At 44.0% G+C, this 26,674-nt stretch overlaps 1 protein-coding gene across 4 annotated transcripts in view; it reads left to right on the forward strand.

Annotated features, from left to right (window-relative positions):
• The window catches only part of Pcsk6 (proprotein convertase subtilisin/kexin type 6), a 178,150-nt gene that overhangs the window by 28,290 nt on the left and 123,186 nt on the right, over positions 1-26,674 (forward strand). For all 4 annotated transcript variants that reach the window (XM_021264718.2, XM_087188500.1, XM_087188498.1 and 1 more), the window contains exon 2: positions 22,142-22,246. In XM_021264718.2, the coding sequence (XP_021120377.2) occupies positions 22,142-22,246 (105 nt within the window). The remainder of the gene's footprint in view (positions 1-22,141; positions 22,247-26,674) is intronic.

Below are 26,674 nucleotides of genomic sequence, written 5' to 3' on the forward strand. Positions count from 1 at the left end.
CTGGAAGAATGGCACGGACCTTCTCCATCTCCACAGACCTTTGTCTGGGTGACTCTGTGTTGTTGAGAACAGCCCTGTGCCTTGCGGCCTCTGGCCTCAGGAAGAGGAGGTGTTTGGCCTGGCCATGCGAAGTGAGGTAGGGGGAGAGTCTGGGCATAGAGAATGATGGGAATACTGTTGAGGGATGGCCAAGGAATGGCTCCCAATGCCGTGGTGACAGTGTGACTGTGTGGTGAGGATGTCCCCAGCTACGTGGTAAAGTAGGGGTGGCAGAAGGGGGAGGGTGGGCCATCTAGGGTTTTTCACAGAACAGGTTGACATAGCTGTGAACAGGAACCAGGCTAGGTTAGCGGTCCAGGTGGGAGCCTCATGGATTGAGGACCAGGAGTGATCATGGGCAGAAGGAGTTGCAGTGAGGGCTGGGCTTTTGTGTGGGGGTCTGGCTGGTTATGTTCACGGCTGCTGGGTTGGCTCGGTCAGGAGAGAATCAGGGCATCAGGAGCATTGTTCACCTGGGGGTGCATGTCCTGTGGTGGTGGCTGAAAGGTGCCAGAGGAGGAAGGTGAGGCCTGTGACAATGGCAGACAGTGTGGGGAAGGGTGAGCATGATGGCGATGGGCCATGAGGACTCAGGAGGAGAAGCTGCAAGGGGAGCTGGAATGACTGTGACTTCCGTGTTGGCCTGGAAGCCTCCTTCCCTGCTGAGTTACCGCATTATTTATTGCAGAAGCCAGGGCATTTCTAAGAGCCATAAACACATAAACCAGGGCAACAGGACTGAAAGACCCAGACACATTTACAGGGTGGGGTGGGGGTGGGTAAGCCCAGGAGTGCCAAAGAAGTACCAAAGGGCAGAGGAATATTTTATGTGTTTGAAAGTTTAAAACAAAGGGAATTCCGGAGAGTCCAGTGGGGGAGATGGCCATGAGGCTGGGGGAGTAGAGGTGGTCTGGAGAGGCTTGGTGTAAAGGATGAGTCACGAGCAGCTGGTGCCTGGCTGGGAGGTGGGATGGGAGGGCTTGGCTGTCGAGTTGCAAGGCTGCAGAGATGATGGGCAGATGAAACAGGAGGCAGGAGGGGCTGAGCAGCCCGGGGATCCCCCAGAATGCTGCCCGGACTGACCGGCCGCTCCAGGTCTGGGGTCCCCAGATGCCTGGGGGAGGACAGTCTGTCAGATACAGGGTGTTTTTCTTTCCTCTCCTGATTTCTTTCAGAAGCTTCTCCCCCTTTCCTGAGAGAAGCCACACACACAGCTCTCCTCTTAGAACAAGGGGCATGCAGAGCCACATTGTACCACTGCTGTCGGTACTAAACCTGCAGGCACATAAAGCATCCATGGGGAGGGTGACATGGCATGTCAGGTAATCAAATGGAATGGAAGGCAGTTTGGTTTTTTCCAAGTGTAGAAGCCAAGAGAGCTAGACCAAAAGCTGCTAAATTTAACCTGGATTCAGAAAAGGAAGAGGTTACAGAGTGGTAGAGGGAGTAATTAGGCCCATCACTGAGAACCCGAGTGATCATTTGACAAAGTTTATGTCTATCATTGTGACTGGAGAGAATTAAAATAGAATGGGTCTTTGAAAGGAGCCAGTCTATCAAGAGCTCCGGACCCTTTGGCGCCATCAGACACGCTCTGGGATGCTGTGGTCTGGTCCCTGCCAAGGAGAGCCTGGGGAGTACGTGCTGTGGAAGGCAGAACAGGGCCTGGTCTAGGGTGGGTGAGCAGACACAGCTAGGACTTCGCTCAGGTCTGCCCCCAGCACCCTCCTGGGAAGTCAGGCCACACAGCAACACAGGTCTGTGCAAAGCCTGCTCCACACTGCCTGGCTGGCTTCTTTGGGGCATTTGGATTTGTCCCCCATGCCTATGCCCACAGAAAACCCTTTTAACATGGGGACTGCCTACTGCAGGGACCCAGATGCACCCAGGTGGCAAAATGACATGTAGCACCAGAGCTAGGTTTCATGACAGACATGCCTATGGGCACAATTGTATCCTCTCCTCCAGCGACAGAGGGTGAATTTGCCAGTCATTCTCTATAAGAGGCATAAGGCAGACACATGAGGTCCTCACTGTGTGATGGCTGATGACTTTGCATGAAGAACAGCCACTATCTGAGAGCAGGTAGTGTGGGGCCAGCCTCGCCTTGGAGGGCATGTATTATGGGCGTTGGGTATTGGAGATGCCAGCTGTCAGCTGGAGCAGGCTGTAAACATACATCAGATAGGATTTCACAGAACCAGATGAGCAGCTCACTCACTGGAAGTAAATTTGTCTTTACAGATTTGTGAACGTAAGAGATGACATATGACATGAATTTGTTCTGCAGAATCAGAAGTCTGGGGCCTAAAAAATGTTGCAGTCCAGAATCAGACATATAGTGCAGAATTATTTTAGAAGAGTCCGCAAAAGTAAATGGATAAGAAAGAAGTTTATTTCAGAGCACTGGAAAATCCATTCACCCGGCACCACCCTCTGCCTCCTGCCCTTCAGGTGCAGACTTGGCCAGCAGGGGCTCTTGTTCACCTCAGCATTCTTTGTTCTTGTCTCTTTGGCTTATTTTCACCCTGAGATCACTGATGAAGTGTAGTCATCCCTCAGTATCAGTGGGGAATTGGTTTCAAGGTCCCCCACGAATACCGAAACTCTGCGGATGCTCAAGCCACTTCTGTAGAACAGTGCAGCATTGGCATAGAAACTGCACACATCCTCCTGTGTGCTTTAAATCATCTCCAGATGACTTATAATACCTAATACAATTAAGTGTTGTGTACATAGTTGTTACACTGTTGTTTAGGGAATAACAACAAGGAAAAATGTCTGTACGTGTTCAATGTAGACACAACCATCGTAGGCTTAATTACATAGTATGCATCAGCAACGGCATAATATACTTTTTTCCTAAATATTGTCATTCCACATGGTCGAACCCACAGATCCAGAGGGCTGGATATATACACTTTGTAAAACATTGAAATGAATGGGCAAATGGGAATTGTTATCCATTTGCCTTGTGAAGTGAGACGGACTCTCATTTCTTTATTTTAGGAAATAATATAAATAAAGCTACCTGATGGCAGCCTGCTGTGTGCCAGGCCCCAGCGAAGCAGTTCATAAGCCCTGTGCCTCATTTATCCTCCAGTAGTCTTGGGTGGAGGATAACAGTGTCCCCGTGGCACGGAAGGGGAATTAAAGGCTAGAGAATTAAGGAACCTACTCAGGGTCCCTTCTCAGTGAAGCAGAGCTGGAGTTTAGGCACGGGCACCATGGATCCAGGGTCCAGCTCAGCTGCTGAGCGAGACAGTCGTGTCCTCTATGGTCTGTGCAAAGCGATGACAGGGTCCCTTCGTTGCCACCTCCCTGCCTCCCTCTCATTCTCACCTCCTGTGTCCCACCTCTCTCACCCTGGCCCCATCTTTCCTTGGAGGACCAGCAAGGTGTTCTCTATACACAGCCAGGTTCTCACTGTACCTTAGGGTGCTCTTTGGCAGATTGCTGTGCCTGGTGAAGGAAGCCCTCTGAGCCCTGGGTGGGCAGGATGGCTGCTTTTGTGCCTCCTTCATCTCGCTCTGTCGAGCTCAGGTCCTGGGTCCGTGTGAGTCCCCCATGTCTAGATTACTCCCTTGCTCAAGCGGCTCCACACATACTTGTTGAGGGAATGGGCAGGTGCCAGCAGAGACCAGTGGTGACTTGAGAGGATGAAGAATGGATCCAGGAAGGAAGAGGAAAGAGTGACCAGCCTTACCAGTAGTCAGGACAGGGATGAAGGAGACTGCAGAGCACTGTGGGAGGATCTGCCTCAATTACAGATGCTGATGTGTGTATTGTCTCAGTGACTCCTAAGTGGGGCAGGGCAGAGACAGAATAGCATGATCTGTTGGCTCTCATTTTCCTTTCAAAGAATTGCCTCTATGAATTAGTGCATCTGAAATTCTGCTTTGACTCTGACTGTTCTGCCTGCCTCACTTATTGGCAGATGTTCTCCAGACCATTAATGTGAGCGTGAAACAAATAGCAAGAACAGCTGAGGGTGCCCCTTCCTTGGGAGTAGTAACTGAGGCCGGCGGGGTGCAGAGGTGGCTGGCACCCAGTCTTCAGCCTCCTTAGCACATCAGGGAGTCCCAGGTGCCATTCTTAAAGAGCCACGATGAAAATAATTGCATGACATCCTAATTTTAGTGGACAAGCAAGATATGTTTTGCAACCTAAGAGGAGCATCCCTGTAGCTGTCTTTGGAGAAATTGTGACAACTGCTTCATCAGTAACTTCTTCCTTTTTGTTTTTAAAGCTCAGAGGACTGGATGCAAGTTTTTATTTTTTTAAGCAAACCATTTATTGATACATTTCAGATACACATAATGATAACACTCATCATAGGGAATTTGCACCTGCACATGATAGATATAGCCTGCCTCTTCTTTTTTTCTCATGCTCCCCCCGCAACCCTCCCTCCCGTCCATATATACAAAAGCTTTGTTTCCATTTTTTCCTTCTATTTTTACTTCTTTTGGAAGGAAGGGACAAGCTGCTTCTTTATTTTTCCTTTTTTTTTTTTTTTTTTTTTGATACCCGGGATCGAACTCAGGACCTTGCACTTTCAAGGCAGGCGCCGGCACCACTGAGCTAAATCCCCAGCCTTCTTCATTTTTAATTACTGGCATGGGGGTGATCACAGAGGCAGAAGGAGTGTCTTTGTTTATGTCTGTTATTAACTGGTGTTGTGGAGCTTGGCCACTGATACAGTTCAATTGCAGTTTCCCGTGTCTTACGACCCTTGAGCTTCCTGTCTCAGAGCAGCGTGGTCCAGGGCATTTGGTCAGCAGGCCTCGGGATGGGCGTCAGGATGAAAGGAAGCTGGCCTCACGGCTGTGTTTGCTAGCACTCTTACAGTCCTTTGTGGTGGGGCAGGGGACACAGGCCATCTCCAAGAGCACTGCCACTTCTTCCTGTGTTCTTTTCCTTAAGGGAAAGCACATGATGACAGGGGCAGAGGAAGGAGAAGAGCTACCCAGAGCCAAGAGTTGCTAGTAACTACAGCTGCACAGAATTACTGCTGTCTGGATTCTGTCCTCACTCCTGATGTACCTTCTTCTTCTTAGGCCTCCTCACATCCGCCTCGGGACCCTGGTGCTGTAGTCCCCAGCATCCTGAGCAATGCAGCAGATGAGGCAGTTTTAGGAAAGGTGTGGATAGAAAGCAGAGAATTTTTTAAACGCTGGCAAAATATACATAACGTAACGTTTCCATTTCATACATTTTAAAGTGTACAGTTCGGTAGCACTTAAATATATTCACATTGTATGATCACCACCACTGTCCGTCTACAGGACTCTCCCTAAGCTGAAAATCCATACCCATTAAACAATAACTCCCTGTCCCTCTTCCCGGAACCCCTGCCAACCACCATTCTGCTTTCTGTCTCTATGAATTTGACAACTCTAGGACCAGCACAGAAGTGGAATCAGTGTTTATCTTTTTGTAACTGGCTCATCTCACTCAGCACAATGTTCTCAAGGTCGTTTGGATCAGCGTGTGTGTCAGCATTTCCTTCCTCTTTAAAGCTGAGTAATATTCCATTGTAAGTACCTTTCATTTATCCACTCAACCATCACTGGATGCTTAGTCTGCTTCCACTCCTTGACTGCTGTGAATAATACTGCTGTCAACATGAGTGTGCAGATATCTCTTTCAACTCCTATTCTCGCTTCTATTGGATATAGGAGATATTTCTTTTTAAAGTGGAAATTTTGAAGATTAATTTTTCTGAAATACCTTTTAATTTCCCTTAGGATAACTACTCTCAGGTGAGGGTGTTTTAGATATTACGGTTTAAATTGCTGGCATTTCTTTCATAAGAACAAAATCCATTTTTTAAATCATGTAGCCTCCTCCAACGTGGCCTTGCTCTTTGAAGTAGCCCCAAACTGCAGCCTAGCACTGGCCTTTCATTCTGAGGGGTTCCACAGGACACAGATGGGCCTCGCCCGGCTTTCTCGGGTGGTCAGTGTAGGCTGTCGTAGGTGGGGTGGTACCGCCTGCTTGCCCAGTGTGCTGTACCCAGCCCATGGTGGCCAAGGCTACAGACACGCTTTACTGCATGCACAGAGGTACTCTTTGCTAAGAGCAAATCTGGGCTTGTACAGAGCCTCTCTTCCCTGGCAAATTTTCCAGATTGGACTTTCTGAGGATGAGACTAAGGCCCTATGTCTTCCATACTCAGAGAAAAGTAAGCCGCAAGCTTCCTCAGGATAGCAGAGTCTGAATCAAAGGTCCAGATCCAAGCTGGAACCTGCAGGCATGTTTTGGGCAGGCTGCACACTGGTGAGAGCATTTAAAATGGGTCACTCATGTTAAAAACTCGGCACATGTCACACACGGCCTGAATGCTGGCTTTTCTGGAAGAGTTTAGGAGGCCCGCAGTCTGGCTTCCCAGAGTCTCCACTGACTCCTCTCTGCCCTGTCATGGGATCCCCGTGTGGCTGTGTGAGCATGGGGGTGCCTCTGCCAACTAGAGCGACCAAACGTCACAGGGAAGCACTGTGAACCCATCCTCTGGCCAGATCAGCTGCAGGGCAAGCAGTCTGAGCCACAGCCCCTGCCTGCGTTGAAGAGCTGAGCCCTGGGGACATGACAGGCAGGGACAGCCTTCCTACCCCAGAGCTCATGTGCCCAGAAATGAACCCTGTCTGCTTCACATCTCTTCAGCGTGATTCCCGGTCCTATGGGTTCTGTTCTGATGGAGGAAGGACCTCGTCTGTGGTTTGCAACATAGAGTTAGAGGAAGATGCTCTTGGAGAGTGGTTTAGAAGTTTAAGCAATTCAGCTTTTGTCTTCCAGTCTAGATCATGAGTTCTCTAGGCCTTCATTGGGAAAGGGAGCAAGGACATGTGGGTACCTTATTTTATTGCCATTTAAAAAACTTTTACTAACATGCTTTTTTTTTTGTTTTCGGTACCGAGATTGAATGCTTTCTTTAAAACTAATTTTATTGGTACATTTTAGGTATGCTGCCATTCATAACTGGAAATTTGCACCTTTACATCTTCTCTCTTGGTTCTTATTTTTCCCCATTCCCCTGCCCTCCCTTCAACCCCTCCATCCCTCCCTATTTACAAAGACTTTGTTTCCATTTTTCCATTTTCTCATATTAATTCCATTCCCTTCTTTCCTTTCCCCTACCCCTCCCACTTCCCCTTCCCCTTTGCCCCTTTTCTTCCTATTTCACATTATCTATTATACCTTTTAGTCTTTATTTACGCTTTCAGTTTCTCACACTAGAGAAACTATTCGGTATTTACACATGTGTGTCCTGTTTATGTCACTTAAGAGTATGGCTTCAATGTCCATCCATTTAGCTATAAATGTTTCTACTTTCTTATTTTTTATGGCTGAGTAGTACTCCATTTTATTTTAAAAAACACATTTTCTTTATCCAGTCTCCAGTTGATGGGCATTTGGGCTGCTTCCAAGTTTTACCTATTACAAATTGTGCTGCTATGAACATGGGTGCACATATATCACTGTGGTATGATTCTTTTAATTCTTTGGGGAAGATACCCAGCAGGGGAATAGCTGAGTCAAATGGGACTTCCAGTCCTAGTTCTTTGAGGTATCTCCATACTGATTTCCACAGTGGTTGCACCAGTCTACACTCCCACCAGCAGTGGAGCAGGGTTCCTCTTTCACCACAGCCCCGCCAGCATTTGTTATTGATTGATTTCATGACAGCAGCCATTCTTTCTGGAGTGAGGTGGAATCTCAGCGTTGTTTTCCAAATAACCGGTGATGTTGAACATTTTTTCATATGTCTATTTGCTATTTCTACTTCTTTGTCTGAGAAATGACTGTTCATTTCAGATGTCCATTTTTGGATTGGGTCTTTAAATTTGGGAGGTCTGATTTTTTTAAAGTTCTTTATAGATTTGAGATAGTAGACCTTTGTGTGAGGAACAGCAGGTGAAAATTTTTTCCCACATTGTAAGTTGTCTCTTCACACTGTTGATGGTTTCTCTTGCTGTGCAGAAGCTTTTGAATAAGAAGAGATCCCACTTGTTGGTAGTTTGTGCTAGTTCACAGGCAACTGAGGTTTTGTTCATAAAATCTTTTCCTGTATCAATGTATTCAAGAGTTCTACCTAACCTCTGTTCCAGCTGGTCAGCATTTCTGTTTTAATATTTAGATCTTTAATCCATTTCAATTTTAGTTTAGTGCATGGTGAGAGATATAGGTCTAGTTTTAATCTTTGGCAAGTTGAAACCCAATTTTTCCAGCACCATTTATTAACGAGGCTATCTTCCTCCATTGAGGGTGTTTGGGTCCTTTGTCAAAGATGAGGTGGCTGAGTGTGTCTGGCATTGTTTCTGCATCTTCTAATCTATTCCACTGGTCCTGAGGTCTGTTTCTTTGTCAGTACCATGCTGTTTTTATCACAGTAGCTTTGTAGTATAGTTTCAAGTTGGGGGTTGTGATACCCCCTGCCATGTCTCTGTTGCCTAGAATTGCTTTTGCTATTCTAGGTCTCTTCTTGTTCCAAATGAATTTTTAGATTGTTTTTTCAAGGTCCGTGAAGTATGCTGCTGGGATGTCAATTGGGATTGCATTGAATCTATACAGCAGTTTTGGAAGTATGGCCATTTTCACTATGTTGATTCTTCCTACCCAGGAGCAGGGGATGTCTGTCCATTTTCTGATGTCATCTTCAATCTCTCTTTTCAGAGTGCTATAGTTTTCAGAGAAGAGGTCTTTGATTTCTTTTGTCGGGTTGATTCCTAGGTATTTCAGTTTTTTGGATGCTATTGTGAAAGGAATTGTTTGCCCTATTTCTCTCTCAGTGAATCTGTTGTTCATGTAGAGGAAAGCTATTGATTTTTGTGTGTTGACCTTGTATCCAGCTACTTTACTGAATTTGGTTATTAAGTCTAGAAGACTTTTGGTGGAGTTCTTGGGGTCTTCTATATAGAGTATCATGATATCTGCAAATAATGACAATTTGACTTCTTTGTTTCCTGTCTTTATTCCTTTTATTTCTTTCCCTTGTCTAATTGCCATGGCTAATGTTTCCAAAACTATATTGAACAGGAGTGGTGATATCCTTGTCTTGTTCCTGCTTTTAGTGTGAAGGATTTCAGTTTTTGACCATTTAGTATGATACTGGCTGTTGGTTTTTCATAGATGGCTTTTATCAGATTGAGGTAGAGATTGTCTATTCCAATTTTTTGTAGGGTTTATATCACAAATGCGTGTTGGATTTTGCAAATGCTTTTTCTACATCTATTGAGATTATCATATGGTTTTTGTCCTTGGCTGTTGATATAGTGTATTACATGTATTGATTTGCATATGTTCAACCATCCCTGCATCCCTGGGATGAATCCCATTTGGTCTTGATGATCTTCTGCATTCCATTTGCAAGTATCTTAAGGATGTTTGCATCTATGTTCATTAGTGAGATTGGCCTATAGTTCTCTTTTTCGGTTGGGTCTTTCTCTGCTTTGGAGATCAAGGTGATGCTTGCTTCCAGGAATGAATTTGGGAGTATTGCTTCCCTTTCAATTTCATTGAAGAGTTTAAACAGTAGTTCCTCTGTAAATGTCTTGTAGAATTCAGCAGTGAAGCCATCAGGACCCAGGCTTTTCTTAGTTGGTAATTTAATTACATTTTCAATTTCACTGATTGATATTGGGTCATTTAGAATTTTTAGGTCTTCTTCATTCAACTATGGTAATTCATAAGTGTCTAGGAATCTGTCCATTTCTTCTGTGTTTTCCGTCTTATTGGCGTATAGGTTCTGGAAGTAGGTATTGATGATCTTCTGGATTTCTGCTGGGTCTGTTGTAATTTCACCCTTTTCATTCCTAATTGCAAGGATTTGGGCCTTTGCTTCTTCTGATGAGGTTGGCTAAGGGTTTGTCAATTTTGTTTATTTTTTTGAAGAACCAACTCTTGACTTCACTGATTTTTTTGTATCATTCTCTTAGTCTCCATTGCATTGATTTCTGCTCTGATCTTTATAATTTTCTCCCTTGTGTGAGCTTTGGGTTTGTCCTGCTCTTCTTTTTCTAGAAGCTTGAGGTTCATCATCAGGTTGTTTAATTGGGCTCATTCTGTTTTCCTAATATGAGTATTCACTGCTATGAATTTCCCTCGTAAGACTGCTTTCATTGTGTCCCATAGATTCCGATATGTTACATTGTCATTGTCATTTAATTGTAGGAACTGTCTGATTTCTTCTTTAATTTCTTCTGTGACCCGTTGGTTATTCAGAAGTGTGTTGTTCAATTTCCATGTGTTTATGAAATTCTTGCAGTTTCTTTTGTTATTTATCTCCAATTTCATGGCACTATGGTCTGATAATATGCAGGGGAGAACTTCAGTTCCTTTGCACTTACTTAAACATGTTCTCTGAAAAATTATGTGGTCTATTTTGGAGAACGATATGTGTGCAGCTGAAAAGAATGTGTATTCTGATTTTGTGGGGTGGAACACTCTGTAAACATCTGTTAAGTTCATTTGTTCAAGAGTTTGATTGAGTTCTAGTATTTCATTGCTTATTTTTTGTCTAGTTGATCTATCTGTTTGTGACAGTGGGGTATTGTATTAGTGCTCATTTGATTTTTCATGTCCATTAGTATTTGTTTTATATAGTTGGGTGCACTCGTGTTTGGTGCATAGATATTTATGATTGTCATCTCTTCCTCTTGAATTGTTCCCTTTACAAGGATATAGTGTCATTCTTTGTCTCTCTTAATCAGTGTTGGTTTGAAATCCTCTTGATCTGCAAAAAGGATAGCTACTCCTGCTTTGTTTTGGGTTTCTGTCACATGGAGCATTATTTTCCACCCTTTAACTTTCATTCTATGAGTTTCTTTTTCAATTAAGTGTGTTTCTTGTATGCAGCATATTATTGAATCTTGCTTTTTTACCCATTCTACCAGTCTATTTCTTTTGATTGGTGAATTAAGACCATTAACATTGATGGTTATAACTGATACGTATTGGCTTATCATTGTCATGACTTTTTCTTTTTGTTTGATTCTCCTCCTTTGCATTTAATTTCTTGTCGTGCCCAATGAATTCATTCTTCTGGGCTTCCTGGGGTTGTGTTCCTCATTGTCTTTTCCTAGGATATTGTATAAAATTTTTGGAGTGCTGGTTTGGTATTCATGAAGTTCCTAAGGTTCTCTTTGTAATGAAAGTATCTTATTTCTCCATCAATTTTGAAAGATAGTTTCTCAGGGTACATCAATCTGGATTGGAGGCTGTTTTTCTTTGTTTTTGGTACTGGGGATCGAATTTGGGTCCTTGCGCTTGCAAGGCAGGTGGCAGAACCACTGAGCTAAATCCCCATCCCTGGAGGCTGTTTTTCTTTAGGGCTTGAAATATGTCACTCCAGGCTCTTCCTGCCTTGAGGGTTTGCTTTGAGAAGTCTGGTGTGATTCTAATGGGCTTACCTTTGTATGTGATTTGTTTCTTTTCTCTCACTGCTTGTAGAATTTTGTTCTTCCGCTGGGTTTCTGGAATCTTAATTATTATATGCCTATGTATAGATTTTTTTTTTGATCAAGCCTAGTTGGAATCCTATATGCCTCACTTATCTGTTTGTCAAGTTCTTTTCCCCTGCTTGGAAAGTTTTCTCCCATCACTTCTGTGAACAGTTTTTTTATGTCATCTGCACCCTCTCCTGTTTCTTCATTGACTCCAGTCAGTCTTGTGTTATTCTTCTTTGCATTGTCTAGCAGCTGCTGGATTGATTTGTCATGGTTCCTTACTATTTTTAAGAAATTTTTCTTTTCTTGGTCACTAATTGCAGTCTTATCTTCTATATCTGAAATTTTGTCCTCACATTGGCTCATTCTGCTTCATAAACTTTCAGTGGAGTTTTTCATCTCCTGGAAATCTGTTTGCATCTGTTTTATGGATTCCATTTGTTTCTTATGTTGGGATTCCATCATGTTCCTCAGCTCCTCTATTTTTTTATCTGTGTCTTCTGTAGATTTATTAATCATGTCTTGCACTATGGGGACCATCTCTGCTGTTACCTGAGAAATTATTTCTGATTTCATTTTTTCCTGATCCTCTTCCTTTGCCAGTTCAGGGAGTCCAGGTGGTTAAGTGTCAGATTATTCCATCTTGTTTCCCTTTGGGGTTGCCTTAGGTGATCTGGAAGTCTGGTTTTGAGACTTGTTTAAGTCTCCTCTCATTTCAACGGGGCGGGGGAGGGCACTTGCAGCTCACCTCCTTGGCACTGGGGGCGGCTCTGCTCCTCCTAACATGCTTTAATAAAAATTTCTTTATTGGTAACATGATTTTCCCAGCTGCCCAACGATGGTCCTCACAGATCCTATAGTTTGGATATTCAGTGTCCCTCAAAAGCCCATGTGTTAAAGGCTTGGTCCCCAGGATGGCAGTATTGGGAGGTGATAGAACCTTTAATCAATGGGGCCTAGTGAGAAGCAAAAGAAAGACAAGAGAGGAAGGGGCCAGGTCCTAGTGTCCCCTTCAAGGCCATACCCCCAAGAACCTAACTTCCTCTCGCTAGGGCCCACCTCCTGAATGTTCCCCCACCTCCCCTTTGCCACAGGTAGGGGACCAAGCCTTAACACGCAGGCCCTTGGGGAACACTCATCCACACCATAGCACGAACATACTTGCATGTGTATTTATTTATCTATGTATTTTGAAAACTGAATTCACCTAGATATCTGATTCTGGTCCAACACCACCAGATTCTTCAGTTTTCCCCCTTTTATGTGTCATTTTCTTTTCCAACAGTGAGAGGTATGGCTCTCCTTGCTCTGTCCCCCGTGGGGAGGCAATCTGCCGTGTCTTCTGACCACCCTGTCCCTAGGGAGGGTGCCCTCTTCCTCCTGCTTGGACTTTATTCCCAGGTGGGCTTTATTCATCAGGGGTCCTTGAGGCTCCCTGACCCTCAGCATGGTTGCCTTCCCCACCTGGTGGGCTCCAGCACTGCCTTCCTCTTGGGTACCCTAGGTCCCCCCTCATCCCCTCCCCCAGATGCTATGTTTTTCCCCATATGATGGTTTTAGGATGGAATATTTCAGGAAGAAGATGTTTGTGCTTTATTTTTAAATCAAAACATGATAGGAATGAATACTAAAGGGGCACTGGGATTAGGAATCTGGTAAAATGACTAATCCCAGACAGCCATAAAGAAACCTTTAACTAGTAAATAAGTTTGAATGGAATTCTTCAAAGTAACAATTGTAGAATTTTTCAGATAGCTCTTTGTGGTCATTAGAAGCATAGGCCAAGGCCAAGTACACAAGTCAAGCATTCTCATCAGAAGCCAGACCATTTGCTTTGGCAACTGCAGGGAAGAGAAAATGAAGTCTACTAAGTAAAAATTAAGGGTTTTTTTCAGGAATTTGTAGGAAGTTGAACAGCTTTAATTGCACAGTTTGGGTGGATACATGTTGAAGAAAGTAATTTTAGGGAACTGGGAAATTGTGCAATAATCTTAACTGGGGTCAAGATTGTAATTACTGCAATAACAGAATGTTTCTATGTGTATATGTGACTGAAATGGGAAGCAGTTTTTAAAAAGTGCTCTAAAAAATAACAAAATGTTCCCCCTCTCTCTCTCTCTTTCTCTGTTTCTCTCTCTCTCTCTGGACTTCCTTAATTATAAATACCAGTGCTGGCTAAATATAGGTTCAGTGGCCATCTAAATTTATAACATTTTTCAGGTGGAAGTCACCAGTGCAATGCAGAATTAATTCGGTGCATAGGTTTTTATGGGCCCTAATTAGTTTTGTTTTTCTTAAGCGGGCCAACTGGGATCAATAGCATTATATAACTGAACTCAGGCCATGACTTTAGACATAGACTTTTCCAGAAAGGCACGGCCCTTGGAAGATGCCAGCCCTCAAGAAAGACAAGCAGCCCCAGAAGCCGGCCACGGCAGCTGCAGAGGGGAAGACACTTGAAACATCTGTTTCCAGCCAAGGCCCGCTTCAAAATGATAAAGTGAATAGCTTTTTGCAAAGTCAGAAGCTTCATCTTTGACCCATTCATTTCTGAGACCTTGAATTGTGACATTCTCTGGCTGCTTATCAGCTCTTTCCCCAGGCAGGGTTTAGCTGCACAGGCCTGGGGCAGTGGTGTGACATTGTATTTTTTTAAATTTTGTTCGCTTTTTTGTTTTGTTTCTTATGGATTGAGCAAAGTATGCACTTAGCTCTTCCTCCCCTTCCTGGCTCCAGTACGATGCACTTGCACCTGTGGCTGCAGTCACGTCCACTGGAGAGTGGGCGGATGGACCTTTGGAACAATCTAATGTCACTTGTGTTAGCCTGGGTCAGCTCTGCAGTGGCTTTGCTGCACATCAGATATGAGAGGTTAGATGGGCCCCTCCTCCTCCATTTCTTACAAATCATTACATCTTTCCCTGCCTTTAAGAAAGCAGGCCAGGCCCAAGCGAGCAGCGCCCAATGAGGTCTGATAGTCCTCATATCTGCCCCATGTAAGCAGCCAGGGAATTCAAAGTGTGTGTTAAAAAAAATTAAAGTAACCAGAAACACTCTTCCCTTAAACACACCATCCCAGGGTGTTCTGTCCTACTTGACTTCTGCCCCCGTTTGGCTTTGCGAGCTGTTTATTCTCTTCCCCACCTGTGGGCCTGGGGTGCTCACCATGCACGAACTCAGCAAGCTGAGTGGAGTGCAGGGCGCATCTTGCTTGTGCCAGTAGGGTCTCCCTGACTCCACTGCATGGTGCACTCCGGCCTCAGGACTTCCTGGGAGGAGGATTGGGAGAGAGTCCACAGGCCAGACAGACACGCCTGGCCTTGGAAGCTTTGGGGTCCCCGGCAGCCCCACCGTGGTCTCAACCTTGGTGAACAACTTGAGTAGGGGGAATAGGACACCTGTGTCTTCTCAGTGTCATTTGGAGCCAGCAGAGCCATGAGGCTGCCTGCACTGGGGCTGAGGCGACAGGCCTTAGAAACCACCTCAGAGATTGCTCTGGGAGGGCGAGTTGGCGCCTTTCACCACAACTCCCTGGGGGGAGGAGCAGATATGGCTGGGAGGCAGAAGATACTGATACTGATAGCTGCGATTCTGGGAGGAGTGGTCTGCTCCCCCACATGCCCTGCCAGGAGCCGGGTGGGGTCGGTGAGAGTGTGGCCTGGCTCCGGAAGACTTGGCCGTTACTGCTGTGTATGCTAGAGACCCAAGTGGGCTCCACACAGGAGCGCAGTGGTGACTGACAGCACGAGGCAGGAGCAGCCTCAGACCCACACACCCAGCACCCCAGGCCTCTGGAGCCAGAACCTGCAGCTGGGGTCAGGCCTGGCCTACAGCGGGTTTGCTTGCTGGAGCTGCTTGAGGGATTTCGATGTGCATCGAAGTGGGCAGCCATAGAGCCAGGGGTTCTGAATTAGGGCAACTGGCAGTAGCCCCAGGGATCTCATTTGGATGTGAGGATTGTGAGAAAACCAAGGATTTTCCTGCTTGTGTTTAGGAGCCATTTGTTTATGAACCTCGCATAAACCCATACATCCATACAGACACACACACAACTGTATGCATACACACACACAAATGCGTATGGATTTATTATACAAACCCATGCATATCTGAAGCACACATAGACACACATCTGAATACATATATAATTGTGTATGTATACACAAGATATATACACATCACATATACACAGATGCACATCTGAACACATAGATAACCTGAATGCATGTGTACAAACACACCTGTATATATACACCACCCGAATACAGACGCATAATGTATATCTACACCATTTACTCATCTGTATACACACACAGCTGCATGTATACAGATCTGCCTACAATATTCGAACATCATATACACACCATTATGATGGTTGTACATTACAGAGCATAATACATATCTCCAGTGGTTTCCTTTTTGGAAGGAAAGAAAGTGGGCTCTTGCTGGGGTACTTGGGGCTGTGTGAAGACACCTGCTGCTGAAGTGCTTGGAACCCCCCAGCGCAATGTGCAGCCTTCACTGTGCCTAGAGGCAAAGGGTAGGTGGTTCAGATCCCTGGCTGAGCTGTTGACCCACCTGTGTGGTCTTGCACAAGGAGTTTTACAGCTCTGTATCTCGCTTTCCCCATCTGCAAGTTGAAGACAAGCAAGACGTCAAGCCCCCAGGGTTGGCAGTTTATCTGAACTCTGAGCTTGCTGCCCGGGTCAGAAACTACTAACCCGGGAGCTCTCAGTGGAAGTTGGGAACTCTGGCTAGAGACAGGGAAAGGAGGGGAATTGCTGCTCCCTGATAGCTCCGTGCCCCTTTATACCTTCCTTATTTTGTACCATGTGCACATATTATCTAAATTTTTTAAAATGTCTAATAGAGCATCCTGTTAAGGGGAATTAAAGTACATTTGACTCTCTTCATTGTTGGTTCTTTGATCTCATTTCTTCCAATGTTCTGATTGAGAACACTTAGTAAGGTTTTTAATGACATTTTAATGATGTTGCCAGTTTTATCAACCAATGTGTATAGTTACATACTAGTGCTGAGCCAGGAGATGTGAACATTTGATATTCAGGAAATTGTTTATTTTCTTGGATGGTACGCCGCTCGGACTGCCTCCAGTGAACACATTGTGAAAATACCATGGGCATGAAAGAGAAAAAGAACATAGTGAAGTTTTATATTGAGACTTAAAAGAACAGTGCCTCCCTCACACACCAGCAGGCAGAGTCATTGATGAAGAGCAACTGGAGGGCAGGGAAGGCCACAGAGCCGAGTAGGACAGCAAGGCTGCCCGGGCTGTTGGGGGAGACTTTCTCCTATTCTCAAGGATGGAAGGGAGGCTGCCCTAGCCTCCTGGAGACAGCCATATTCCGAGGAAGCCATGGCATCTGTGTGCTTGAGAAGTGATGTCCAGAGCCCATGACAGTGACCACAGGGCCAGAGCCAGCGCCTGGCATAGGACACCATCCCAGGCCGTACCAGGAGACAGCAGCTCAGAGGGCCAGGAAGCCCAGCTGAGAGGAGCAACTGTTTTAATATCAATAAAGAGGTCAACAAAAGTATTTCTGGGCTGGGGGTGTAGCTCAGTGGTAGAACTCATGCTTAACATGCGTGAGGCCATGGGCTTGAGCCTGAGCACATATTTGTTTCGTTAGAAGATTACCTTGAATTTAAAAGATGTTTATGCTTCTCCCTCCTCCTTATTCATCTCCAGTAGTTCCTCCTTATTCACTTTGTAGTTTTCGGTTACCCACTGTCAACCTCAGTCCAAAAATATTAAGTGGAAAATTTCAGAAATAAACAATTCTTAAGTTTGAACTAACTTTTATTACAGTGAGTTGCTGTAATGGTTCTGTTTGGGTATTGCTGTGGTTAATCTCTTACTGGGTCGGATTTACAAATTAAACTTTATTGTATGCATAGGGAAGAATCATTATCTGTGGGGTTCGGTGCTGTCTGTGGTTTCAGGCACGTGCTGAGGCTTCTGGAACTTCCCCCCGCCGTGGTGGGCGCCCTCTGTGTTCCTCTGAGTCTGGCTTCTTTCAGTGAGATCCTAGAGGTATAACAAAAATGTAGCAATCATCGTAAAGCGTAGTTTGTGTATCTATATGTGATTTGGGGACATATATTGTCACCTGCCTGTCTGGGATATATAGGAAGGTTGATGGTTCAGGATTTTGAACATTGGGTTTCACCTCCTTAGGCTTCAGTCTCCCCCATCTATAAAACAGGGCCATCTGTCTCCACAGAGATGGCTCCACTTTGCAGTTAGGGAAACTGAGATCCAGGAGTCAGGGCCAGAGGGCACAGGTATCTCCAATGCTGAACCAGCTAGTGGGCACATCCTCATGTGTCTGAACCTGCAGGCCTCCGAGCTTGGCATCCTGTCCTCTTTCCTCCTGAAGACACCCAGATATCTGAGTGACCATCCCCAAGTTGGGGAAAGGCAGATGTAGAGTTGATGCTACTGTGGTAAGTCAGGTGAGAACCCAGGAAGGGCTTAGATGGGTGGGGAGGAGGAGCACGGGAAGTGCCTGCCTATGGGCGTACAGGGAGAAGAAGTGAAAGCAGGGATAAATATTTGTGTACCTATGTTTATAGCTGTGTCATTCACATTAACCCAAAGCAAGAAGAAACCCAAGTATCTGTCAGTAGATAAGTGGATGCATATCCATACAATGAAATACTGTTTAGCCTTAGAAAGGAAGGAGATTCTTACAGATTCTACAACATAGAAGGACCTTGAAGATGTGATGCTGAGTGAAATCAGCCAGGCCCAAAAGGACAAATGTATGGTTTTACTAGAGTATTCAGATTCCAGCTTCTTCTGCAGCTAGTTTTGCAACTGGTGTGGGTGACCTTGACTGGTGTTTCCTTCTCCCCACAGTGGGACTGGCCCTCCTCAGACCCTTTGCCCTTGACTTAGTTACTTGTCTCTCGTTGCTGAGACAGAATACCCAACACACAAAGTTAAAGGAGGAAAGGTTTATTTAGCTCACAGTTTGTAGAAGTTTCAGTCCATAATCTGCTGGCTCCAAGTCAGGGTGGCACATGGCAGAGGGGCAGCAGTTCATGGAGATGGAAGACAGCAAAAGCAACAAGGGAGAAGACATGCCTCTTTCTGTCTTTTATATTGCATCCAGGCTACCCGGATAAGCACGGTGCCAAGCCTATCAGTAGACTGATTTAGTAATCACACACCCTTAATCCCAGCATCACGCACTCCAGATTCAGCTACTATGACCACATGAAGCTCTAGGGGGAACAGCTAGACCCAAACCATAGCAGCCCTTGCTGAGTTTAACATGAAGGTCTCAACAGATGTGGTGCTGGACACTGTTTCCTCTAGAGGCATTGCCTGCTCAGAATTGTGAGAACTGTCTGTCCCTTTCCAGTATTGTTCAGTCCCATCCACTTCAACCTTGTAGGTCATTGCTGAGGACAGTCATGTGCCCCAGAGGCAGGGGATTGGATGGCTTTCAGACTTGCCTCACGGGGAAGGCTGGCTGCCTGTGGCCCGGCTCAGTTGCCCAGATGCCAAGTGCTACATGAATAGCTTCTAGGGCCTCCCTGCCATGGGCCTGTGGAGAGTTAGTAGCTCTTCAATGAATACATTCCTTTGCCAGCAGATTTCATTCAACTCTTAGTTTCTCAGTGTCCCTGAATGGGAACTGACTTGAATGTCCAGAGTTAAAAGAGCAAAAGTTATATAACACCTTGCAGGGATGGTGGCCACTTGTAAGCGAACATGTTGATTACTGCTGTAGGTTAAGTCCTCTTTGGCTCAATAGCAGGTCTAGTATGCTTTAGGGGGAGTGTTTGGACACAGGTGGCAATTAACTTTGTGGAAGAAATGAGCAAGGGCAGTTACCTATAGGAAGAGAAATAAAAGTGCTTGTGTGCAAAATAGGGCAGAAATAATGGGGTCTGTGATGTCTTGAGGTAGAAAATGAACTGAGAACCCGAGCTGCAGAAAATCATGCATCGAATGCTTACTACCTGCTGGTCCCTTTGCTGGCTCTTTCACAGATAGATGTCTCGTTTGAATCTTGGAGCAATCAGCCCTGCAAGGTGGTAGTTTTTAATCTGCAAGATGGTAGTTTCTAGTTTCATGAGGACATGAAGATTCAAAGAGGGTGAGTCCCGGTCACCCAGCAGGAAGGGGCCAAGTGAGATGCAGACCTAGATGTGGCCAAAATCCAGAGCATCCCAGACCTTGAGAGGGGATTGGAGGAGCCCTAGAGAGGAGAGAGAGAAAGAAAGGAGAGAGAGCGACAGAGACAGAGAGAGACAGAGAGAGAGAGAGAGAGAGAGAGAGAGAGAGAGGAGAGAGAGGAGAATGCCAGAACCAACCACATTTGTTGAGTAACCCCTAGGCTCTAGACAGTAAGCTAGGTACTTTGCAGATCTGCGTGGCTTTGATCAGCACAACTGTCATACTGTTTGATATGTATGATTGCAAGCAACAAAACACACCAGAGCAAGCTTAAGTGAGGAAGGAGGTTTTTTATTTAAAAGATCAACAATGTTTTCTAAACCCAAGAATGGGAGACAGACTGACAGGATTGCTGGAAAGGAAAGCTAAAGGGTGGTAAAGAGGATGCTGGGCTCTCTTTTGCACACCTGCTGTATTTTCTTGTGCACAGATGTGCAAATAGTCATGCACAGCACCTAGGTGCCTCCAGGTTTCTGCCTGGGCCAGTCAGCTCTGTTGAGGCCAGGTTGTAGAATGACTTTAAGTAAGATGGGGTGGCCAGTGGAGTGCTGTGTATTACATAGACTTTAGTCCCTCTTAAATATGTCCAAGAAGTAAGTACCATAGTTTTATTTTTGTTTTGCTCATAAGGAATTGAGATTTGTAGTATTTAATATATTTTTTGGTACTGAGGATCGAACTCAGGACCTTGTACTTGCAAGGCAGGAGGCAGCACCACTGAGCTAAATCCCCAGCCCAGTATTTAATATTCTTGCCCAAGGTCACATGATTAATAGAGTAGAGACCTGCATATGGGCGTACAGGCAGAAGAAGTGAAAGCAGGGATAAATATTTGTGTACCTATGTTTATAGCTGTGTCATTCACATTAACCCAATATCTGCCTGGAAACCCATGTTGTGGTGGCACACAACTGTAATCCTAGTTACTTGGGATGCAGAGGCAGGAGAATGGCAAGTTTGAGGCCAGCCTAGGCAACTTAGTTGAGACACTGTCTTAAAATTAAAAAGTTTTAGGAGAGCTGGGAATGTAGTCCAATAGTCCCTGGGTTCAATCCTCAATACTACAAGAAAAAAAGTTTGTAATTATCACATGTAAGGTGCTCCAAAGTACAATTAAAGTAACCCCCCCTTATTGCAGGTTATGTTCCAGAGATACCTAAAACTGCCAATAATGTGTGTATATATAGGATATGTATTTGTACATTATATATTATACACTATAGTATATATGTACTTCCGATATATTATGTATACTATATAGTAGTATATTACATAGAAAATATATATAGTATATTATGTAAATGGTAGCATAAAATGCATATATATACCCATATAGATAGACATATACATGCATACTGTCTTTTTTCCTAAACATATACACCTATGATAGTTTAATTTATAAACTAGGCACAACGAGAGATTAACAACAATAACCAATAGTAAATAAAACAGTTATACTAATATTCTGTATAACATCAGTTGCTTACGTTTGGAATTTTCCATTTAATATCTGTAGACCGTAGTTGAGTGCAGATAACTGAAACCTCAGAGAGCAAAACCATGGCTAAGGGGGAACACTATAGTCTTCAGTTGCTCCTTTAACCAGAAGCCAGAGCAGGAGGATGGGTTAACCTGAGAAGGGCAACATTCAGCCCATTTTATTTTAAAAGCTGTTCTTTTGAGGATCGTGACAGTAATTTTCTACAACCAGTAAAAGAATAAGAAGCAGGCCTCTGAGAGCAGTGTCTGTATGCTCCAGGGCGCTCTGATGTGAGGGCAACCAGCACTTCTTGAAGGCCAGGGACTGGGCCACCTGGCTTCTCTCAGTTCCCTCCAGTCCTCAGGGTGAAATCTGACTGGATGACCTGCCTGTGGCAGAAAATTGGGACACTCCAGGGGTTCGGTTGTTCTCATCTGACCTTTGCACAATCCCAAAGCAGATGGATCCCAGTGTTGTCCTTGGCTCCTTGCAGCACTTGAGAATGAATGTTCATTCTTAGATACTTCAGCCTACCCGGGGGTGGCAAGCATGCAGTTTGTTTTTAAAGAGTATTTTGGTGTAGACCTGACTTAACACTAATTTAGCTATCTCGGGGATGCTTCGCCCGAAGTGAACACTAATCCACATCGAAACAGCTTGGTCAAGATAGGACAAACTTAAAATGATACTAGCTTACCCCCAGACTTGGTGGATTATGCACTTCATTGGAAACATCACCTAGGGTTGCTTATCTGGAAAGAACTATCTAAATCCACCTTCCGGTTCCTAAACACTGACTGTGTGCCAGAGATACAAGTGGGTAGCATGATTGTGGAGGGGCCATCTGCTTCCTCTGGGAGCAGAATAAGCCTCCAATATGGGAGAATTTTTGTGGAAAGGAGAATTTTCGAAGCTGTTTGCACAATGGTATTAATGGACAATATCCTGTTTCTTGTTTTGCAGATTGGAAACCTGGAAGATTTCTATCATTTTCATCATAGCAAGACCTTTAAAAGATCAACCTTGAGTAGCAGAGGCCCTCACACCTTCCTCAGAATGGACCCCCAGGTACACGGGGGCAGGAGAGGGTCTGTGGTACAGAAAAATGCACAGATCTGGATTATAATGTGATTCTAGATAAGTATTAGTTTTCCATGTCTGTTTTGAATAAAGCATCACAGAGGTGTAGCAGCATATCAGATTACCTAAATGCTCCACATATTTGGGTCCATTGTCAGACTTGAAAATTTTAAGTCCTGACTTTAATTGGAAGTAACATTCATGTGAGTGTAGACCTATCAATATTGGAAGATTCCACAGGACTGCATATGTAGCTTTTTGGTAGAATTCCTACCTAGCATGCTTGAGGCCCTGGATTCAATCGCCAGGACAGCAAAAAGCAAAACCAAAAAATAACAAATTTTTTAAAAATCAATAAAATGCATAATTAGTAGGAACTACATATGTGAATCTCTTAAAGCAAAGTCACTAGGCAATTCTAGCAAGTATTTTAATAATGAAATTAGAAGTCAGGCAGATGGATGCTTTTGTAGTTGTCATAACATACATTGTAATAGTTACCATGAATTTAAAAATTGGGGCAATAAGTTATATACTTATTTATATACCTCTGAGAGTAAAACATATTATTTGAAAAGAGGCTAATATTTGAAGTTACCATACACTTCATATTATTGGGTTGGTTAATACTTTCTGCATATATTTAAAATTAATGTTTGCCAAGTATCAGTCAACAGATACTCAGTAAGATTAAAAATTGAAGGTGGCCAAGTGAGCCTGTGATCAGTTCATTCATTTTGGAATACCTGCCATGTGGCTGGCTCTCCCTACATCAGAGCTAGTGGAGCTGGTGGTGGGGCTGACTGAAAATGCAACAGTGTGTGGACAGAAAAATATGGGATAAACCACAGGGCAGTGAGTGCTAGCCGGGGAAGTGAAGTTCATATGAGAACCAATAGTAATGCCCCTCAAAAAATCTGGGCATTAGTAACCCATAGTTTTAAACATGAAAATCATCTTTTCTTAAAAGCAGTATGTGAGGTGCTAGTGTGGGATCCCTAATTGGTGCACAAAATTATTTCAAATAGTCCCAGAGAACAGCTATAATGAGTTACCATGGAAGAATGGGTTTTTGGTGTTCTCCCAAGTCACACACTGACAATCATGGCTTCATATTGACAGAGCTTGGGGGTGGTAGGGGAGGCAGTTTATCCCTGGACCCTGTAATGAATTTCCCTTCTTTGGCCATCTCTCCTGTGAGTCTTCTGATTTAAAGCACATGGAGCTCATTCCTGTAAGTTAGCTATGAAAAGACAGATATGTTTTGAATGTATTTCTGAATTCATCTTATAGGTATATAGATGGATAAATGGATGGACAGATGAACTAATGGATGGACAGATGCATGGATGGATGGATGGATGGATGGATAGGTTGAGAGAGATACAGAATACTCTGCTACTCTAATCTCATTATTCCTTCACAGCAAGGAAAGAACTTTAATATTTATTACAGGATTCCCATGTGCTTAGACACTTTAATATGCATCAACTCTCCTAATTACATAGTGCTGTGATTATGTCTACTTGCGCTCATGCCATGGAACGTGAAAGAATGTTTTTGAAAGGAGCAGGTACATTTTCTCCCTTCAGGAAGCAAAGCCAGATTGCTTGTACTGCTGAGATGGGGCAGTTGGGAAGGGTGAGGACCTGCTGCATGCATCAGTGTCAGAAGGAGCAGCAGGGTGCTCTGTGAGGAGTGCACAACCTGCTCGCTGAGGAGATGTGGTGCTGGGAGGTGGAGAGTGACCTGTCCTCTCTCCTCTTGGAGAAAATTCTAAGCTAAGAAGGAAGTGGCTGCATTGCTCCTCCATGGTTTTACTCTATGCAAGCAGTTGATCTGCCTTCTGAAGACAGCGTGCTCCTTCTTTGCCTGAAATCTCTGGAGTTGTAAAATTGCTGCTGTTTAGAGTTACAGTGGAGAGCAAGCTCTTTGCATGCAGGAAGTCCCCTGCATGGGTATGCTCTGTGAAGAGACCAGGACAGTGGGTTTCTGGGTCCCCTTCCCATGGGATGTCCAAGAATTAAGCTGTTCATCAGTTGTTAGGACAAACATAGAACTGAAATAGATTTTCTCTGTGTTTTGTCTATAGTTTCTATTTTTAGTGACTCGGTTTTTATAACCTCTTCCCAAAAGAGTTAAAGACATCATATTACAGTGATACATGCCTATTCATGATTTAACTCATATTGGCTAACTCTTGGAAGCAGCCTATGAATAGATGAATGGATAAAGAAAATGTAGTGTATATACACAAAGGAATATTACTTAGCCAGAAAGAAAGATGCATTTGAGTCATTGTGGAAAATAGATGCACCTTGAGACCATATGCTAAGTAAAATAAATCAGATGCAAAAGGTTAAATATTGCATGGTTTCTCTTACATGAGAAATCCAAAATATAAATAATTGAAAGAGCAAAATAAAAGACGATAGGAAACAAGGAAGTAGGTTTGGTGGAGATGTGAAAGGGATCTATGGATGGGGAGAGACAAGAAGGAGGAGTAGAGAAGGGGAAGTAAAAAGAATGAAGATGTGCTACATATATATACCAGTTTCCCAAGATGAATGTAATTATTATGTATCACAAACATATACTGATATAAAGGCACTCAATTTGAACAATTTCCTTTCCAAAAATATTAACTGTGAATAGTAATGGCAGTGCAGTCTTCCAGAAGGCCTACACTGGTGAGCCCACAGCAGAGCGGGGAAGTGAAGGTTGGCACATATGCAGTGCCCAGGGTGGCTGGGACAGTTTCCACAAGGCTCCAGGCCCTCGCTGCCTCTGTCCTGCTCCCTTGGCCACCTCTGAACTGCACAGTTGCCTCATCCTAGGTGTTTCCAAAGTACTGTCCTCAGTTTGAGTGTGGGGGCAAAGTATTCTCAGTAATCAGTTGTGTCCCAGAAGGACACAGGAGGAAGGACAGACTTCCCAGGCAAAGGCTCTGGCAGTTAAATGATTTTGAATGAAAGTCTCTTTTACACAGAGATTTTTAATAAGCTCCTGGCAGGGCTGCTATCAGAGCATCCTGTCAATAAAGAAGAAAGAGGAAAAAGGTAAACAGCCAGACCATCCCAGCTCTGCCTGGAACCTGCACACGATTGGCTGATTGTTTCCCACAGTTCTAATTAAAGCTCTAGCCCCCATATAGACATCTAGACCAGTTAGGAATTCAGAATCGCAATTGAAATAGTTCTGTTTACCTGAGTCTACTTTTAGGGCAAACCAAATCAATTAGCTGTTAGTCTGATGAATATTTACTTTGCCTTGTCATTTCCAATTAAATATTTGGCAAAATTAGCTGTTTTACATAGGTATTTAGCATTATCTTTAATGCAGCCTATCTGAACCATTTTCTTACATTAGCAAAGCCTTCTTGGTGACACCTTAACGTCTGGAGAGTTGTGTAATTAATATTATTAACAAAAGGGAAAAGATGATTTAATATTATTCAGAGGCATTGGAATGCAAAGTTGCCATTATGTTGGAATGACCAAACTGGAAATGAATGTTATAAGGCTTAGGATAAAATTCAATCGAGTACAGATGGTACTCTATTTTAATTAGCTCCAGTTTCTGTTGTATAACCATGCTTTGATAAGTGATGGAAATTATAGCAGAGCCCTATGACTCATAGAAACTGATAGAGTGTACATTTGTTAAAACCAAACACAAGGGAGGCATTAGCAGGACTTTTTTCTTTAATCACAGACACACACACACACTCACTCACATACATACTTCTTATGCATCTTTTTGCACTATCGGTGCTAGCATTGTGCCATCGTTTCCCCTAGATTTTTAATTACCTTCGTTTGGTGTTTTTTTTTTAACTGTCTGAAAAGGGCTATTTTGCTCCAGTTGCTTTGTTGATCAGCCCTATCTTGGGGAGAACAGCCTGAGAGTTTTCAGTGTGCAGTATCAGTCACTAGGTTTTTCCAAGGGCTGTCATTTAAGCAAACTGAAAGCATTTGTTTTTAACTTGTGCTTTTGCCAAAAGTCTGGAGAAGGGTGGATGTTACAGATGCATCAGCCAATAGCTGAAAGGGCTCACAAATTTTTTAAAAATTACTTGTTCTGATTCTGTTCCAAGCTGGCTTATAGTTAGACGCTGCTCCCTGAGTCTTCCAAACCTTACATTTTAGCTCGATGACTCGGGTTCAGCCCTTTCCTTCCCTTTGGTTCTCAGCCAGGCGGATGACAGAAATGAAAGGATAAAGATATTATTAAGGAGGCCCTGGTGGCTTCTTCCGGGGTGCTAGAAGCCTCCAGTTTGATGCTTCTTTTCAGTACTTTAATGTTCTGAAGTTGCAAAATGATTTGAAGGACGAGAGTAGGCATTTTGTTTTGTAGGCTGGGACTTTGCCCTCAGAGTTTAATCAGAGTTCAGGTTTCTTTCCAGCAGTGATGCAA

The sequence above is a fragment of the Heterocephalus glaber genome, unplaced genomic scaffold, assembly GCF_053883595.1.
Source record: "Heterocephalus glaber isolate CG9 unplaced genomic scaffold, H.glaber_assembly_v1.0 deba00001531, whole genome shotgun sequence".
Taxonomy (NCBI): Eukaryota; Metazoa; Chordata; class Mammalia; order Rodentia; family Bathyergidae; genus Heterocephalus; species Heterocephalus glaber.